General features: G+C 32.7%; 1 protein-coding gene across 5 annotated transcripts in view; it reads right to left on the reverse strand.

Moving 5' to 3' along the window:
• Window positions 1–868: 868 nt before the first annotated feature.
• The window catches only part of Ppp1r12a (protein phosphatase 1 regulatory subunit 12A), a 144,310-nt gene continuing 124,844 nt past the window's right edge, over window positions 869–20,334 (reverse strand). For 4 of the 5 annotated variants that reach the window (XM_063255196.1, XM_003475941.5, XM_023567697.2 and 1 more), the window contains 6 exons: window positions 17,685–17,701; window positions 16,599–16,734; window positions 14,590–14,694; window positions 8,579–8,626; window positions 5,701–5,751; window positions 869–3,036 (listed from right to left, as the gene is read on the reverse strand). In XM_063255196.1, the coding sequence (XP_063111266.1) occupies window positions 2,950–3,036; window positions 5,701–5,751; window positions 8,579–8,626; window positions 14,590–14,694; window positions 16,599–16,734; window positions 17,685–17,701 (444 nt within the window). In that variant the 3' untranslated portion in view covers window positions 869–2,949. Of the gene's footprint in view, window positions 3,037–5,700; window positions 5,752–6,458; window positions 6,490–8,578; window positions 8,627–14,589; window positions 14,695–16,598; window positions 16,735–17,684; window positions 17,702–20,334 lie in introns of all 5 variants that reach the window. The other variant, XM_013159281.3, reaches the window with a different exon arrangement.

Genomic DNA, 20,334 nt, shown 5'->3' on the forward strand with positions numbered 1-20,334 from the left:
TGACAAAAGTTGAGTGCTGGCAGTGGAAGTCATAATGTTCTCTAAGAGCCAGGAAAGACTAAGTTAATAATAAACTTTTAGGCAAATAATAAAGTAGCCAAATGGGTTAGAAAATACCTATTTTCCTTTTTCATAAGAATACTCTCCTGGATAGTTCTATAGCTGCTTTTATTTGGTTTTGAGATGTTTACTTATGAATGCTTTCTTTTTAATGGATGGTAAATAAAACAATTCTGTGAGAACGAAAAGGCAAAGTGTTAGAAGTAGAAAGAAAAGGGCAGAATTAAAAAATTTAGCTAAATACAGGATTAATACAAATCTTATATCAAAATCAAAAACCAAAAGTGCTTCTTAACAGGGGTGTTAGCGGACTGAATCCTAGACAAATCTAAATTGGAGAATGATCTAATATTAAATTTTTATATTTCAAAGGTATTTTTCTATATATTTTATTTATGCACATGTAAATCTATGCTTCAGCTAAAGAAAATGTATGGGTTTAATTTTAAAAAACCACAATATTTATGAGACCAAAACCTTGTACTATAAACTATCTTGAAACTCACGCTCATCATTATTATTTTTACCCACTTATAAAAAACTAGTTCTCAGATTCTGCATACAGACAGCTTTATGTAAAATGTATAAACAGTCGTCCAAATTGGTACACAGATTGCATAAATATAGCAATTAAGATTGCATTTACAGATGTGCATGTACAATGTGCAAATTATCACAATATTACAATTTTGAAAATTATTAAACTGGTATCCAAGTAAAGCAATTAGTGAAAAAAATACTCATGCAGAATTTAAATATCTCAGAATAAAATTTAAAATGTCTCCATTAAAAGTTCACACATTTAAAATAGTTTTATTCATTTTATTTGTATATGTCAAAATACATTTTTATTTCCAAAATAGTGGGTTTTGCAACTAGTTTCATGCAGAAACAAGGTCTGCTCAATACTACCAATAAAATCAATATAGCACAGTAGCTGTTCAGTTTTAGATACAAAGAATAAATAACCTAAATACAAAACACTAAAATATTAGAAACATGTATTTAATCATTCTTCACAGGCATCCAAACTTCACAAATATAAACCATAGCATGCCTAACTGTTGTGCAACCAAGACATGTTGCAGTCACTCAAGCTGGTCAATTATTTGTACATTTTACCTCCATATTAGACCACGGAAATTCTCTATATTCAGACCCACCATTCATACAGCTCAAATATAACCAAAAATAAAATCCCACAACTATCCTTGTACCTTTAAAATCAAGAATCCTGAGCTTGGTAGTAAGAGCATAACCTTATATCTTCATAAAACCAATCAAGAGAGAGGACTTAAAATCCTGCTTACCAAAACACCCTTTCCCCAATCCCAAAGTAATCTAAAATAGGCAGTAGAACACAATGACCTTTTAAAATGAAGGGGTACAAATTCACATTTAATATAGTATACAATACACTCAATAATACAATCAGCTACTATAAGCTTTACAATGTACAATTTATTCAAATGGCTGAACTGTTCAGTGGTTAAGGAGACAGTTATGTGCCAGAAAGATATATTACTTTTTGCATGGTTTAGTGAAAATACAAAAGCTGTTTGTCCAAATAAAAGCTTTCTTCACTGTGTACTTTGTTTTGCTTTTTTTCCCCTTTAAAAAAGGCCACTGAAATGTATAAAATGGTCTGAACATGATGGTGGTATCAAAGTCAATGCCTCTTCACATGGCATAACAGTGCATTTAACATCAACTCATGGTTAAGTCTGCAAATAATTTCATAGCGTTACTTTGGCTAGCACAACAGTTTTAGACAGCACTCAGATAAATATATGTATGTGAAATGTGAAGTAATTATCTTATGCAACTTTAATGATACTGAATACTATCAAATTAAAACTGAAAATAAAAGCACTTTACAGTAGAAAACTTTTGTAAAGATAGGGCTCCACAAAATGTGTAACTTTTAAAGTCTTTATATCACATTGTTCTAGCAAATTTTGTTTTTAACACTATTATGGAGTAGCCTATTTTGCATTAACAGACATCTGAAATAAGAAAAAGTCAAGCATGCCATGTGATGGTCTAAAAATCAACACAATACACTTACTTATATATACAGCATCACTCAGTACCTGCTAAAATGAATGTGAAGATTACAGAATCTAACATCTCATACTACAATAAAAAACAAAAGCAAAAAGTGACCAATGAAGGCAGAATAGGACTTAAAAGATCTAATCTCAGTTGACTTTAAAGCATTCATATAAGAAATAAATGCATATTGCACAAACAGTGAAAGCAAATATTCCACCAAGGAAATCAGTTCCAGGTGGGAGACAACACATTAGCCTAATACGCGACAATAATCTCATAAGAGCAAGTTTTGTTTTGTTTTTTTCTGTGAGAAATCTGTAAAACATAGAAGACTCTGCCACATGAAGAGTTAGAAAAAAAAAATACAAACCCAAACTTAGATGTAAAGAAAAAAATTAAATATTGAAAAACTGGAAACTGTGGCACATCAAAAAATGTTGAATAACTGCCTTCTGTGAGAGCTGAAAGTTTTTGTTGACACAAAGGTATTTATGTACAACTAAGGCTTACTGGTTAAATATCTGAGGCATATCTGGCCTTGAACACTTTCCTTATATGCTGGAGCTGTAAACAAGTTTTCTCAGTCACTTAAAAAAAAATCTTCTCAGCAGCTGCATTAACATGAAACAATGGTCTTGATTAGAAAAAACAAAAAACAAAAAACCCCAGAAAATTAAACAAAACAAAAATCCTAATAAGAGGGCATTTGGCAGGATATCCAAAAATGACAGTCTCCAAGGATTCTTCCCAGGCTTCCAGTGACTGCCAATTATGGTCCACTGAACTACTAATGTGTGCAATTCTGCTGCTTTTTTTTTTTCTTTTTTTCTTTTTTTATTTGGAAAGTTTGCTTATAACTCTGATCAAGGCCCCATTTTCATCCTTTAGCCTCTGGTTGTCTGCTTTTAAGTCTGGTAACATCTGTGAGAGCAAAAACAGAAAAAAATGTTTTACCTCAATAAAAAGATGTAACATTATTCTTAACAAATGTTATATTTCCACTACAAAACAAATCATCAAGCTTTGTCAGTTATATGTATTTCTAATGTCTAAAACATGTATCAATGAAGATGAAAAAAACTCCTGATTTGTGAAGCTAATTAGTTTAAGAAATGATGAAATGAAGGTTTATTCTCTCAAAGTTATCTGCTATAATTGACTAAATCATTTGATTTTTTGACTCACAAGCACACAATATTAGAGCAGCCAAGCAAATGAAGCCTGTTTTTGTTAAGACAGGTTTAAAGAGAGTCTCTTTAATAGTTCTCATCAAAGCCTCTTGCTTTATGCCAAACCTAAAAATGTAACACCACTGTTCTGCAAGAACACCAGCTTACCTAGGGAAGTTTTGAGGAAATTAAGACTTGTTCTAAAATTACTAAAATTCCTTAAAGGATTCATCTATCCATGGGGCCTAAGTGCTTAGTACAATAATCTAAGACAGGTACTCATTAATGTAATTATTGCTGTTATTACGGTAGTATAATTTTTAAGTTGAGTAGTACATGTGCATCTCTGAAAACATTTCTGTACAAAACAATGACAAGTATCTGAAGCGCACAGAAAAACACACCAAACAAAACAATTCAGTTGTCTGATGTTTTAGAGACAAACTGAAGAAGGGATAGAAATGTCACAAATTTTTTACTAAAGATGACTCAAATTGTGCTCCATTAAGATGATTAGAAAATGGAATTACTTATATTTCGGACCTTAAGTTATACTTTTCAAATATTTAGCCTTTTATGCTAGTTTTCAAAATTTATTACATTGTCGTCTTTTTTTATTTTTTCTTTTTTCCGGTACCAGGGCTCGAACTCACGATCGCCTGCTTGCAAGGCAGGTGCTTATGCCACTGAGCTAAATCTCCAACCCCAACATTGTCTAAAACTAGATAAAACATCTACCTAAAAAACTAACTTAAGCTAAGTCTTTACAGAATTTAATTTCATTTGGAACCAATTAATTCTTAATTGTGTTAGAATGTTTAAATATAAAAATACAGTAATCTGAAATTTGCATATTAAGATACGTGCAACAGAGCTAAATAAATATAAACTAAGCTGGTTTCCATCAAAAACATTATTTTACAAAACATAATGTAAATAAAATCTCCAGTTTTAAAAAATACATTAATTATATATAAAATAAATATTATATTTTGTTCTGCTTTCTAGTAAATGACTTTAAATATTAGCCGTATTTTAAGCCCCAAACTTTTAAATGCAAGAAAATGCACAAACTTTACAAAGCTGACATCTTTAAATTCTTAAATCATTCCCTAATTTTACCATAGCTTATCAGTAGCAATATATAATTAGTGATACTCTCTAACATTCTGAAAAGCCATGCATAGTTAAACAGTTATGTGGTAAGCTCCAGACAAAATGGCATTAATTGGTAAAAGTAAGCTCTTAACAAAAACACGCTTACTAACACAAAAACACCTGCCTGGCTCTACCAAGAAGAAATGATGGAACTATGATTTATAGGTTCACAGATTGCAGTTGCCTACAGAACCCTGAGCGTTTGGCTACCACTCTTGTCAAGGCCCTATTCTCAGTCAGAAGTCGTTCATTTAACTCTCTCAGAGTTTGAATTTGCTTTATTTGGTGCAGGTTCTGCAGGAATCAGAACATAAAGAAATAAGAATAAAAAATAAGAAAACAGTACAATAAAAATATAAAGGATCACAGGTAATGAATACAAAAAGAAAAAAATTAAGAATATTAAAAGAATATTCCAAAAGAATAAGAAAGATAGTGTATTCCTAAAATTCCATTTTATTTGTTTGTTCATTTATTTATTTATTTACTTTCTTGTACCGGGGATCAAACTCTGACCTTGCGTTTGTCAGGCAGGCGCTTGTGCCGCTGAGCTAAACCCCCAGCCCCTCTAAAATTCCTTTTTAAACTAAAAATACATAATCAAAATCTGAAAGATTTGTCTCCAAAGTTACTCAATAATAATGTTTTAAACACAAACCAGTTTCAATAAAACATCTAACTTTTGAAATTTTAATTCTAGGATACAATTTCCAAAGCAGTAGTTCATTAATTCATAATGTGATAGACATTTTAGGTAAGATGCTGCAGTAAATTATCAATTACTTCTACTTATTTTTTCCCTGTGGTGTTCAACCTTCAAAACAAATAATTACAACTACAAGTAATGCAGATTTTGATAAAATATATCTTTGCCTATCCCTTTTTCTAATGCCTGTTTTTAATAGAGAATATTTTATCTTTATTATTTTCCTCTACCATTTTCTCTTCAAGAACTACAGAAGTACAATAAATACAATGAAGAACTAATGAATCTCACATCTTAATAGTTATTAGTACCTAATATCAATTATGTCAGAACATCAAAATCGTTATACAGACTGATAATCACAGTAATTTGAGCTTTAAATCCTCTTCTAGTTCACTAAAAGTGGGATGTAGTAAGAAAGAGAAGCATAAGATTTAGATAATTCACAAACTGGGTAATAGCTCGGAGAACAATTTCAATTAATATCTATAATAGCATTAATATATATTCATAAACAGCAGCATCTCTCAAAAGGAGTGTTAGTATACTTACTTTGAGTTCTTCTTCCATTTCAGATATTCTTCTTTCTAGAGCTCTTCGTTCCTAGATCAATTTAAGGTATCAATATTACCTATAAAATTACTACATTCTTAAGTTTTCTTCTATATTGTGAAACAGTGCTACTTTAGAATTAAACATAAAATCAGGAGCAATACAGAAAAAGATGTGATGCCAGTGATGTGCAAAGAGCTCTCCAAAATTTCAGAAAAATAAACATGAAGATCTTTATTATTTTTTACAAGCTCTTTTCTTTAAAGCTTTGATTTTTCTGGTAAGATGTTATATACTTAAATTTTAGTTTAGGTAAAACTTAGTGACAGAGGAAACCAATACAAGACTGAGGACCGAAGAGAATAGAAAAAAAATTCACACAAAGATGCAATTATACGATGGTGATAGAAGCAAAATAGCAAGAAGCAAACATGCCTAAAATATGTGTACTTGACAGTCTCAAAAGGATATTAAGATAGTTTCCTCCACCCACAATGTTTACTATCCATTATTCATCCAACTGACTTTAGTTTTGTTTACAAGTTGATAATGTGTGTAGCATTAATGCGGTGAATCTAATTGAGAAGCAACTACAGCACTGATTTTAAATTTATTTCAAAGAGTGACAGGCAAAGCCAACATACAATGTATTATTGCAGTGTACGGTTTTATTCTCCCTTATAAGATAAGCATTGTAGGGTGTTATGCAAAAAGCAAGCAGCAGTAAATGATGAGCTGTAAAACTGGTTAGGTCATACCGCCCAGAAGATACTGACTCTTGCCGGTCACCTTTCAGATACAAACCATTTACATTTAGTTTAATCACACTGACACTATTTCCAAGACATTCTTTCCCAGATTAATAATTAACGTTGATATTTAGTAATGCACCACATTTACATTAAATGTCAATGGTTTTAGAGTACGTGATTTAAAAAAAAAAAAAAGGAATTCTACTCAGTCTTATGTTATTCTAATACTCACATGCTTAAACACTGTTATGTAGATGAAAATATTTTCTATATATAGATATTTGCTTAGTTAATACTATAGTTATGCCAAATTTATATGAACCATTGCCCTTCCAAAAAATGAACATACATAGTGCTACAATTTGATTCTCTTTTTTGTGAAATATCAGAAGCAGAGTATTCTTGTGAGAGGTAATCTAGGCATGAGACTCAATTTTCTTAGGAGTCTTCAAGATTTTAACTTGGTAGTATAACATGACAAAAACACTATATCCTATTACTTCATACTTCTGGTTTGAAATTGATAACTAGAAAACTGCAGACAATGTCTTGTGTTGGACAAATAAAGTTACTAATACAAAAAATATTGAGAGAAAGTATATGTAAATTGGTAACTCCAGTGCCTGTCTGATGTACAGACAGTGCTAAATAAATGTTACCACTTTAAATATGTATGAATCACAAGGATAATAAAATATCACTGTGTAACAACACCTCTGTATAAAGAGACAATAGATGATTTTATATTTTCTTGTTTTGTTAGATAACGTTTATTTTGGCTACATATATTTGGTTATCTATCTTTCACGTTGACCGTTAGAATGGGTAATACAAATGATTTTATTATTTCCCCATATCTTGAATATTTTTATAAAATACAAAAATACAATATAAATAACATGAACATTAAGTTTAATAAGCAACTATATTTTAAGCAATTAGCTATATCAACTTTTTTTTTTTTGGTCTTTTTCATTTTTATCGGTACCGGGGATCGAACTCACGACCGCCTGCTTGCAAGGCAGGTGCTGAGCTAAACCCCCAGCCCCAGCTATATCAACTTTTAAAAAATGACTCAACAATGACTTTTCAAAGCTGCCACAATCAAATGGCAGTTATTATACAGCATAATTTAATAAGTGAAACAGACATTAACAGACTGTATTTGCTATTTTCATGTTCTACATTTTTTAAACTTTTTTTTTTTTTTTTTTTTTGGTGAAAAGGTAAACTGGTTACTTAAAGAATTGGAAAAAAAAAATGCTTTCAGAAAAGCTGCTTCTAATCATTCATTGACTCAGAGCTTATAGCTGCCAAAATGAATTCTTCTCTAGTCAAAGCCCTTGAGTCTAGCCTCTGTTTAGCTTCATTATAAATATTCCTGAAGCATGTCAAATTTTGGAGCATTTACACATTTTCAACTGCTCAGACTCAACTTGTAGATTTATTCCTATGGCCATGTTCAAACTTCTAAGCAATAACAAATGGAGAGAAATAGAAGAAAATATATCACAGTCAATAAAAAATTATAAAATGACATAAAGATTTTCCTGTAACCCATATTTTTATATAAAATATCCTACTAAAACTAAATATTTAAATTTAAATTTCAAATATTAAATTTAAGAATTTGAAAAGTTGATGTCTCCAGATTTAAACATTTTATTTCAAAAAAGATTTTAATTTTGAAAACAAATATACAAGTGATCACAATGTGTATATATATATATATATATATACTTATTTATTCATGGAAAATCAAAGAGATGAACAGCATTTTAAAAGTACCAGCTTCACTGTCACAATATTTACATGTCAGCAGTAAGGAATGATAGCTTTTATAAACTAAAAGAATAATGTGTGCTGGCCTGGAGGTACACACCAGTAACCTCAGAACTCTGGGAGGGTGAGGCAGGAGGATGACAAATTCAGGGTGGAGTGCGTGGACTGGAGATGCAGCTCAGTATAGAGATCTTGGGTTCAATTCCCAATTCCACCACCAAAAAAAGTAGTTCATTAAATTTTATTTAAGTTCAATTCATCCTTGAGTGATCTGAAAAGAACTTCAAAAAGCCAACTATTGCTTACATAGAAGATTATTATTACTTAGTAAGATGAACACTTACCCTTTTTTCCATTTCCAATAGTGACCTATCAGTAAATCTTTCTTGTCTCTGCAAGAGTATGAAATGGTAAAAAGAGATGTAAGTATGATAAAAATGGGCATAGTAACTTTTATAGGTGTTAAAGGAACTCAAAATATTTAGGTGGCATAATATACAGGTGTGAGGAAAAAAAGAAAAACAGAATGTAAAAATACAAGGAATGCTTAGAAATGGAGTGAATTCCAAAGCTTTTAATTTTATGATTTGCAACACTTTTCCACAGGAGTTTTTAGTTTAGTTGGGGGTGAAGACGACTGAGTGCTATGGAGTAACAACAAAAATATTCTAGTTTTCCCTCAAATGTTCAAGTTCTCTTTTTGTACAACCAGGAGTGGCTAACCTGCACGGCCAGATTCCAGGACCCTGAATGAAATATGTTTATTACCACACTGAGTGACTTTGTATGGACACAGTCAAAGCACTAAACTGCACTTTTGGGCCTCTCTCACAACTATTAGTCTTGCTCACTAGGTCTAGGTATTCCTTTTCCAATGATCCATGCTTCGAATTGGTAAAAGGGTTCATATATATATAAACTCGCAACCAGCTCAAAGGCTGGCAAAATGCTGAGCAACGTGCATTGGAAGTTTGGCTGTAGGGATATGAAAAGGGTTATTGAGGTTTTTTTGTTTGATACCTGGAATTGAACTCAAGACCTCATGCTTATAAGGTAGGTGCTAAGCCGCTGAGCTATATCCCCTACAGGCTCTTGAGTTGTTTTTTTTTTTTTTTTTTGTCTTTTTCCTTTTACTGGGGATCAAACTCACAACTGCCTACTTGCAAGACAGGCGCTTATGCTGCTGAGCTAAACCTCCAGCCCCTCAGGCTCTTGAGTTTTAAGACACATGTTGCACCATCTCTTAGAGAGCTCTCTATATGGATATTGAGCACAAACCCAGTTGAAGTAAGTAGCATTTTAGATCTTATTTACCTTGATCTTTGTGTAAATGCTTTTGCTGCCTTTTTGTTTGCTTGTTTTTTGAGCCAAGGTCTCACTACGTAGTTTAGGCTGTGCTTTAAACTCACTACGTAGCCCAGGCGTGCTGGGATTATAGAGGTATGTCACCACACTCAGCTTTGCTGGGACCCTTGATCATTTTGCTGAAAATGAATTCCTCAAAAGTCCAATGTGCTGACTAATCAATATTATTAATTTAAGAAATATTTTTGACAACTTCAATAAGCATGGTTCTTTTTGTTTTCTCCTAGTACCAGGGACTGAACTTGTGACTGCGCGCTTGCAAGACAGGCACTTATGCCACTGAGCTAAATCCCCAGCCCCTAAGAAGGTCTTTTATGACTACCCACAAAAATACCACTTTTGCGTTTGTTTTTGCATTCACGTTTTAATGTCTTTAGCACATGTAACCAAGTTAGTTTCTGATCCTTCTCTCAGAATTTCCTCATAGCTACCGTATATACAATTTTAAAAATTAGTCATGAACAGGTTATCTTTATTTTTTGTTATTTTAAATGGTTGTATTATTTTGCATTTACTTTTTCTTGGGAAAAAAAGTTAATGTATTTTAATTGCTTCCTGTTAAAAATCCAATTCAGAATTTCAGATACAAGCAGAACTGTTTTAGCTGATTCTGATTTTTTTTTTTGACTTTTTGAGACAGGATCTCATTATGCAGTTCAGGCTGGTCTTGAACTCAGTCTATAGGCCAGGGTGGCTTTCAACTTCTGCCTTGGCCTCTCAAGTGCTGGGATTACATGTGTGTACTCCCACATCTGCCAGTCTGATGTCTCTTTGATGGTTTAAAAATACTTATTTTAGTTGCCAGAAATATAAATTAAAGGCTGATTAAGTCACTTAGAGATCAATGAATGAATCATAAAAACACTTAATAGGCTCAAAGAAAGTTTAAATAACACTCAAAAGCACCTGAAAAAAATTCAAAAATACCTGGAACAATTCTATCATATAAAAATTAACGAATTTTAGTGGAAAAAGTAGCACTTTTTTGGGGCATTTTCCCAAAAGGAAACGTTTAGCAAGTTCATGATTTGCTTGCCAATTTAATGGATTAAAAAAGTCGCCAATTCAGTTAATATTTTGAATTACACATTCTAGTTAAAGCTCTTAAAAGTCACAAGTAAATCTGGGGAACTTGTAATTTGTTAAAGCAGTATTTGGCAAAATGGTTTCTGGTACATAGGCCTGTTTCCTTCCCTTGTACAGGGTGCTAGAATAAGGAAGGATTTAAGAATGCAGTGTTTCCTGACTTATATTTTGAGATTATTATTTTTTATAGGCCTGAAGAATGAACCCAGGGCCTCAAATGTGGTAAAGATTCTTAACAGGCTGAAAGTTTCCCATGGGAAAAATTTCACATACCTATCAAAATTGCCACCAATATTTGTATATTCAAATAGTTATGAAAACAGTAATAAAAAATTAAGTGGAAGAATTCAGAGTACACTTACTCAAGATAGATGCTCTAAAGCTGCACAACAGATAAGTATTTATCACTTTGTTTTTGTGAATTCTCCTTCTCGCTACTAACTCAGTATACTGGGTATGATACTCAGAATGCCTGCCAATGTAGAATTTGGTTTTCTCTGTGAACAAGTGACTTTTTTCTTCAGGTAAAGGATTAAGGGTCACGGATTTAGCTCAATGGTATAAGTGGCTGCCTGGCAAGCACTAGGTCATGAGTTCTATCCCCAGTACCCCCCCCCCCAAAAAAAAAGGATTAGAAATTTGTACATGACCTACAAGCAGCTAGCCTGCTTTCTTTCTTAATGGTGCTGGAGCCTCAACCCAGGGTCTTGCATATGTTAAGCATACATTCTTCTACTGAGCTACACTGCCACCTCCCCACAGGGAGTTTGCTATAGGTTATCCGGTGATCTAGGACTATGTTTAGTGAGTAGAATCATGAGCACCAATAGGCTGCTCTCTATACTGTATAGTAACTAGTAATTCTATCAGTTTCTCTCTTGAAGAGTTTGAATAAAACACATACAAGAAGAATTACATGACAAAAAAACATAGCGGAGAAGCACAGGAAAGGAAGTAAATAGGGGAGACAGATTAGTTGTGTCACTATAATAGAGAGCAGTAGCAGTGGCCATAGTCACCCAGAAGATCTTATGACCAAATCTTTTTTTTTGGTATCAGGGATCGAACTCATGACCTAGTGCTTGCCAGGCAGGCACTTACACTGCTGAGCTAAATCCCTGGCCCTCATGACCAAATCTTATTACCAGGTTTTATTTATTTGGTACCAGGGAGCAACCTCATGACCTCATGTCTGCCAGGTGCACGCTTATGCCACTGAGCTAAATCCCCGGTCCTCATGACCAAATCTTAAGAGCTAACAATATTTTCAGATAATTTACCAGATATGTATGGAGGCTTACTAAGCTTCTTGTGCAACCACAAAGATGATAACTTTCTAGTTTATAGAATCCTTTTTTCTTTTTAATCGGTACCAGGGATCGAATTCATGACTGCACACTTGCAAGGCAGGTGCTTATGCCGCTGAGCTAAATCCCCAGCCCCAACTTTCTAGTTTAATCTGAAGTCTAAACCAGTAATTTTAACTTGTATTATATTCAAGTTACTATGACCTCTTACTATGAAACATGTTCTTTTTCTTACTTTTCTATGTAAACAACCCTCAACTGAAAAAATTTGAAGAGCTTTTTTAATCTCAAAGTTAGCCTGAGTCCTGGAACTCTATTTTTTTTTTATTTTTGTACTGGGGATTGAACTCACAACCTTGCACTTGCCAGGCAGGTGCTTGTGCCACTGAGTTAAATCTCTGGCCTGAGTCCTGGAATTTTAGACCATCACCCATTTGCATAGACAGTTGCTTTATGACATAATAGAGGCTTTAAAAAGAAAAAAAGACCTGGTAACAAGTATAAATTCAATATGGTTATTAAATTTTAGAAACTGAGAGAAAATGAATATAAATATAATCTCATTCATAGAACTGAACATGCTAATTGTTTTTGAGTGAGGATCTTGATTATGTATTCCAGGTTGGCTTTGAACTCACTATGTAGCATAGGCTGGTCTCAAACTGGCAGCCATCTTCCTAACCAAGATTCCCAAGCACCAGGATTATAAGCACACGCCACCATATCCAGTGAACATATTATTTTAGGTCACTGCCACTTACACTAGACAGTACCTGTTAAAATTAAGCAAGTTTGCTTTATTCAGGTCTCCTCAAAAAGAGCAATGCTGAAGGTATCACACACAATATCTAATTTGAAAATGCATCACAGAACCATAGTGACAAAAAAATGTAATGATGGCTAAAAGTAAAGAAGTTTTCATATATCTGAAATATATTTGAAATACAAATCAAACTACATTAAGATTTTATTTCACCCCAATCAGAATGAATAAAAAAAAAAAAAAGGAATAAATGTTGGTAAGGACGTGGAGAGAAAACAAAGCTCTATACATTACTGGTGGGAATGTAAGTTAGTATTGCCATTATGGAAAATCAGTATGAATATTTTGCAAAAAACTAAAAACAGTGATACAAATATGATTCAGTGATACTATTTTTAGCACATACCAGAAGGAATTAAAATCATCATAGAGCTAAAGTATGTGAATATCTATGTTTATTAAAGCAAAATTCACAGTAAATGCTTGTCAATGGATGAAAGGATAAAGAAAATGTGTAAAGTATGCATAATAAAAAAGAACAAAATTATGTCATTCATGGGAAATGGATGGAACTGGAGATCATTGGGAAATGAGTCAGAAAAACAAGTTTTACATGTTTTCTCTACTTGTAGAATCTAGAAATAAAACAAAAAGAATGATGCAGCAGTTAGGCTGGTGTGTCAACTTGAATTGCTTTGGAATCTGCCTAGGGCACTGGTAAAACATACTTCTGGATATGTCTGCATAGGTTATGAAGGTATGACCTTGGGGGTCTAAGTTTATTCACTGGCCCCTTCCTTCCTGGCACTGTTCTGCTCTACTTCCCAGCCATGGTGAAATAAGCAGCTTTGCTCAGCCACACCCTTCCACCATGTTGTTTCTGTCTTGAAGTTAGCTGACCACGGACCAAAGTCTCTGAACACTGGGGCCAAATTAAAACTCTTTCCCTTTAAATTGAGGGTGTTGGATAATGAATCCTACTGACAGGAAAGCTAATATATAGATAACATGAAAAGAGGAGAGGAAAGGAACTGGGGAGGAGTGTAAGAAAGAGTAATAGGGGGAGGTACGGTCAAATGTTAAATTTTTAAGACGTACAATATATAACATTTCCTGAGATCTTCTCACCAAAAAGTTTTCATTTATTTTGTTTTTAAAAGGAGGCTAAGGAAATGTGCCTTTTACTATCTCCCAGAATTATGTTCCCTGGGAAAAGAGCTGAAAAACAATTCCTAAAAGTCATTAATACAATTTGAGTACATTTTGTACATCTGAGTTTTGCTTGGCTATCTTTATTATTGGAACTGCTTTCTTTAGGCTGTTGAAGGAAGTTATAAAAGGAGTCAAAATTATCCTCTTCAAATCACTTGAACAACAGAAAGTTTTCACAATACATAAAAATTACCATAAAGGAATTTTGGGACAGAGGGTATATGGTAAAGAGTAACTGTGCAGCATGTGTGTGTGTGGGGGGGAAGCAACAAAGGGGAAAAAAGGAAGGAGGAAGAAAGAGAGAGGAAGGAAAAATCATCTTAGGCTATAATTCTGTATAGATGTCTCTAATGCCTTGCGAAATTTAGTATGATGAAAATAAACAAACCTTTACCACACTACTGGCTTTAAAAAGTAAAAATATCTTGACTTTTGACTATATAACTACACTTTGCATTTTTAACTTACTTCATCAAAAGTGGTAAGTAAATGGTATTATCGCAATTCCGTTTTACTAATATACAACTCGTTAATAATCAAACAGAAAACTGTAATGTAATTTTTGAAATAGAGTGTATCACAACCATTGTCTTGGAGGAAATAAACAAAAAAAGATACAAACCTGGGTGGCCTTTTCCAACTGCAATTTAAGCTCCGTTAGTTCCATATTTGTGTCATGTAGCTGTGCCTTCAGCTTTTCATTTTCAGCTAAAATTTGTTCATAAAGCTGTAAAAATAAGGGGAGAAGAATAAATTACTTTTCTGCTCTCCTAATATTTTAAAGGAGGTATTGTCAGTAGTTAGTTTATAATAGTAAAACAGAAAAATTAATGAAACATATGTGCTGTCAAGGACATATTAAAAATACTTTGCAATTTTTTGTGGTTGAAAGGTAAGAGACTGATAGTCATATGCAGGTGTTGCAGTCCAGCAAAAAATGCAAATTCTCCCAGCATTTAAAATGTGAAACTTTACTGAAAAAAATCTGACTTCGCAGGTTCTCTTAAAAACCATCTATTTATTTGATAAAGAGGGACCAATATTTACACGGTAACTGTAGCAATGGAGTCACTGTGATGTTTATTTGTAGTATATCAGCATTTCTGCCTATCATTTTCTCTTGAATTTCCAAAAATAAAATAGTTACATTCATCATATTACTTATGGTAAAGTTAAAAGCTAAGCAAAATATTTCTTAAAACAGTTCCACTCTAGAACTAAATCCAAGACATATTCTTTTTCCTAATGATTTTGTCCTATTTTGCAACACTTGACTCTACTGTTCCTCTGTCCCTCCCCACTACTTACATTGTAATTCTCCGTATGTGTTTTTACTCAGACTACTCTAATAATAGATTTTTCCCTGTCCATTATTTTACACAAAGGAGCATACTTTTCATATGCCAAGTGTTCTTGTCACTCCCCACAAATTAAAGACATTTGAGTAACATCCCAATGTGTTTAGTGTATGAGTATCTTTAAAGTGGTCTAGAAGGAACTAACTGCATGCTGTGGTTCCAGTATACACTAAAACTTCAGTTACTGCAATGCAACATAGACCCTTCGCTACCAGGTCTATGTGTTTACAGTTTATTCCCTCCAGAATATCATTCTCTTCCATTGTTGGCAGCTGACTATTTAATCATCCTTTTGTTTTCGGCTAAACCCTTACATTCCTAGAAAGTCTATTCATAGGACTCATCACTTTCTTTTGTTATATGCTTTTTTTGGCACCGGGGACTGAACTCATAACCTCAAGCTTATCAGGAAGGTACTTATGCTGCCGAGCTAAATCCCCAGCCTTTGTTATCTATATACTTTTATAAAATTGTATCTTTATAATTTTAAAATTATAATTCATTATTTTGATGGTGCTTTCTTTTTCCTACTACATGGAAGATGCTCATGAGACCAAGACAATATCTTCATTTGTGCATGAGCAGAATCTCATTAGGCAGCACATTTCAGTATCTTTTCTTTACTCAGGAAATACCCATGGTGCAAAATGAGCCCCTTCTTCCCGGTTATTGATCGAGCTATTCAGAAAGCATTATAATTCAAATAGTTGCCAGATACTCAGGGAAATACATAAGCACTACAACTTTTCTTAACAAACTTCAATATTCTCTAATCTCACAATGTAAAGATTAATAATATTCAGAATCTGAGGTTGCAGAGTTTTTAGGATTTCTTTTTTTGTTTTTTTGGTACTAGGCCTCGTGCTTGCCAGGCAGGTGCTAATGCCACTGAGCTAAATCCCTAGCCCCTAGGATTTCTTAATTACTGTACTTTCACCCTTAATCTTTAATAGCACCTGAGCTATCAAAAATTTTTCAGGTACCTAGGAAAACTACTGTTAGCTTTAAAAATCATACATTTACTGTCTGCCTCCTATTAGCAAAGAAAAAAGATGTATGCATAATGAGACACATATTCTACCTCCACCGAAACACCTAAACCAATGTACTTTTCTCTTAAAAAAAGAAAGCTATTCACATTCTACTCATCATTACCTGTCAAAAACTAAATACATAGTTAAGTTATTTCAAGGTACTGATTTCATTATGAGCTCATCAAAATAAAACATCTCAACACAAAAGAAAACCAAGCATAACTAAATAATATAAGTACCTTTTTAAAGTCGGTAGAGTCATCTTTTTCTAGTCTGCTACTATAAGGTTTTCTTTCTTCTAAGTAACTGTATGAACCAGAGCGACCCAGCAAGGAATCATACCGATCACTAGTTGATGTAGAACTGGTTTCATATCTTCAAAAGATGAGTTTAAATCAAAAACTTCATTAGAAGCTTCTACAAATTACATTAGTATTCATTCTAGTGTATATTTACTTGACATTCCAAAATAGTACCCTTGTTATCAATTTTTGTGATACATAATAAATGGAGATTTGATTTTAATACTGACTTCCATTATTTGAAGAGATTCAAAATTTCTGCATCTGGTTTTGTATTATGATAGATTATTTCAACAGTTTTAAATTACAGAATCTTTTCTCACATTTTTACATCTCATATCAGAACATGGATTTTTAAAGGATTATAAAGAACATATTATCATTGAACTAGTAGCACTTTTTCTTTTTTAATAGCATACAATAGTTTTAAAATCTACTTAGAACTTAGATTTCATGAAATACAGGATATCCAAAATGATAGTGGGGTAGTCCTAAACAGGAAGAATGTTTCTTATTTTTAAGTGTGAATTATTTTTTCTATCTAGTAATTTAGGTTACCTTTTCTGGTAACCCTGACTCCGTATGTCAGTTCAGTAGAATCATCAGTACTGTATATACATATACTTTTTGGTTAACAATTATAGGTAACAGAAATCTACTTTCTTTTACCTAAAGTAGAGCTAAGGGAAAACACTTAATCAAATTAATTTATGACTAAATATGGATTTCACCAGTTCCTAATGTTAATGAGACAGTCAATGCTCAAGGAACTTAGAAAACCGGAAAAAGTATTACTGTTGTAGAGATTTGGGGAAAAAAATTTTCTTCTTTCATAGTGACTTATTATAACTAGTGAACTAGAAATAAAGCATTTAATTAAGTAAGCTAGTAACAATGATTAAGTCATTTAAGATTCTTAAAAGCCTACTAATTCTAAAAATGCTCAAAACTAATACCTAGCAATGTATTTTTTGTTAAGATAAAACAGAGAACAAAAATCAGTTAGAAAATGGCAAAACATACCTAGTAATGGAATCCATCTAGAAAGAAAAAAGAAATAGTAAGATTTATGCTTTCATTAAATCATTAACTGGTAAGTTGACCAAGTAAACTTAATGTAACATTACTAATGTTTCTTACTATTTACATGTCCCTGCTGGATTGAACTACCAGTGGTATATGCATGCATGTTCCATCGAGTGGCTTGTACTAATGGCAGTGCAAATGGGTCTATTCATTTCTATGGTCTTTTTACTAATAAAATTAATAGAAAGTTATCTGATGGGATATTTAAGCATGCATCACTGGTGGTTCAAGCTTCCTGGCAGTGAGATATATAAATTATGGTCCTGTTGTGAGCATGTTAAATTTGCTGACCTATGCATTATTTATGCTTTTACTTTATTGCAGCTCTTTTAAAATACTGTAGAATAGAGAATCATTGTAATTTTCTACATGCACAGTATTATATATTTGAAAATTTATCATTTGACTCCCTATAAAAAGCATTATCCATTTTTTTAATATCCAGGACTTATATTTACTCAGCAGAAGTGACATATTTGTTTTCTTTTCTTTTTTTATCAAGGATCGAACTCACAACTTTGCATTCACTGGGTAGGCGCTTATGCAGCTGAGCTAAATCCCCAGGTAGAAGTGACATATTTTTAATAAGAAATGGCAGTTTATTATGTAGTATCTCGAAGCAACTATTTTAGCCATTTTTGTTTTTGAGGCAAACAAATCAATATCTATTTTATGCAAAACAGTATTTAAGTATTTTGTTTAAATTTTACTTTGGCATGGTTTAGCCTCTGGCATGGGTAGGAATTTAATGCGAATCAAAGTACCTTTTTTGGGAAAACTTTATAGTTTTTTTCTATTTTTACTAAAAATTTCATGAGATCAACATCTTACGTAAGGTAGCTATTCAGAAATAGTTAATTTTTAAAAGTTTTTTAATTTTTTAAAAGAGATTAAGACAAAAGAGGACATAACAAAGCAAATCAGATCAGAACAATGCAAGTAACACAGCATTTTACCACAAGACAACCCATAATTAACAGTAACTACCCTAGTGTCTCTTTTTTTGAAATAGTTGAGCATAGCTTCATATACGATAGTATCAAACATAACGAAACAGTATAAAACCATTCAGGAGAATGAAAGTATTGCAGGGCTTTCAGAACCAAATAGCAGAGAATGAACAATGGCTACTATATTATCTCATTTTCCACAGAAAATCTGTTTATATTATCACACAAAATAATTGAACACAACTAGGGGCTGGGGATTTAACTCAGCAGCATAAGCGCCTGCCTTGCAAGTAGGCAGTTGTGAGTTCGATCCCTGGTACCGATAAAAAAACGAAAAAGACAAAAAAAAAAAAAAAAAAAAAATTGAACACAATTGTTTGAATGTCCACTTTGTATGGTTTAATTTTGTAACTTTAACAATATGTAATCTATTAACTAGTGATTTCTTACTGTTTATTTTTTGAAATTCCGTATAATTGTACCCTTTTACTAAGTTTTGTTTTTTTTCTTTTAAATAAAATTTTAAAAAAATCACTGTGACATCAGTGATTAAACATTTTAAAAACATGTAACACAAAATTTACTATCTAATCCATTTTTAAATGTGCAATTTAGTTAATACTAACTATATTCACATTTTTGTGCAGTAGATCCCTAGAACTTTGTAATCTTGCAAAACTAAAACTCAGTATCCACTGAATAACAACCTTCCTCCGTTTATCCTCAGCACTGGCAACCACAACTTTAGTTTTTGTTTTTAAGTTTTGCTTGATTTAGGTAACTAAGTTGAATTATACAGTGTTTGTCTTTTTGGGTCTTGCTTATTTCACTTTTCACATCCTTGTTCCCTACATTTCAAAATTCTTTTTCCAAAATAAATATAGTCTTTCAATTTTTGATTATTATACAGTAAGTTCATATAAATGCATACGGTATGCAGAGTTCCTTTATAAATCCCCATGTGTCTATCATCTGGACAACCACTATCAACCCTTTTTTAAATCAAACAATCTATTTGAATATACAAAAAATGGTGGCACCTTGGTTCACAAACTTAGTTTGCTCCATGATTTTGGAAAAAATGGGTCACATCTGTGTTTGTGTGGGAAAGATGGCTGTGACCATGTTTGTTACCTGATGCAGTTTGCAAACAAATGCATTCATAAACGGAGGTTAACACTGTACTGATCTATTCACACAAATTTTATATAATCTAGTGCCTATCAATAGAAATTTAAATTAGCGGCTCAAGTGCTTGCCTGATAAGCATGAAGTCATGTGTTTGATCCCTGGTACCAAAGGCAAAAAAAAAAAAAAAAGACATTTAGTGTTTTGATTAAACGGTAAGAAATTACCACTACGAAGTAATAACAACACTATTTTAGAAAATGCTCAAAAGAATTTTGCTGCTTACATCTCAGAGAAGTAAGGGCTGATGCTACTAGTTTTTGAAAGATAACAGTATACTTAGTGGAGGAAACATCTGTGTTAGTCTACTAAATAAGGCACTGTGGATTAGCATCTTAGCTCTACTCTCCCTTTTTCTTATAGTGCAACAATCGCTAAGTGTAGGTGACAAGACATATGGCTCATATTGGTAGCAAGATAGCTACAAGAGTTCAGTGGTATACCCTGTC

This window comes from Cavia porcellus, unplaced genomic scaffold, assembly GCF_034190915.1.
Source record: "Cavia porcellus strain 051 isolate PalLab524CR breed Dunkin Hartley unplaced genomic scaffold, mCavPor4.1 scaffold_8, whole genome shotgun sequence".
NCBI lineage: Eukaryota > Metazoa > Chordata > Mammalia > Rodentia > Caviidae > Cavia > Cavia porcellus.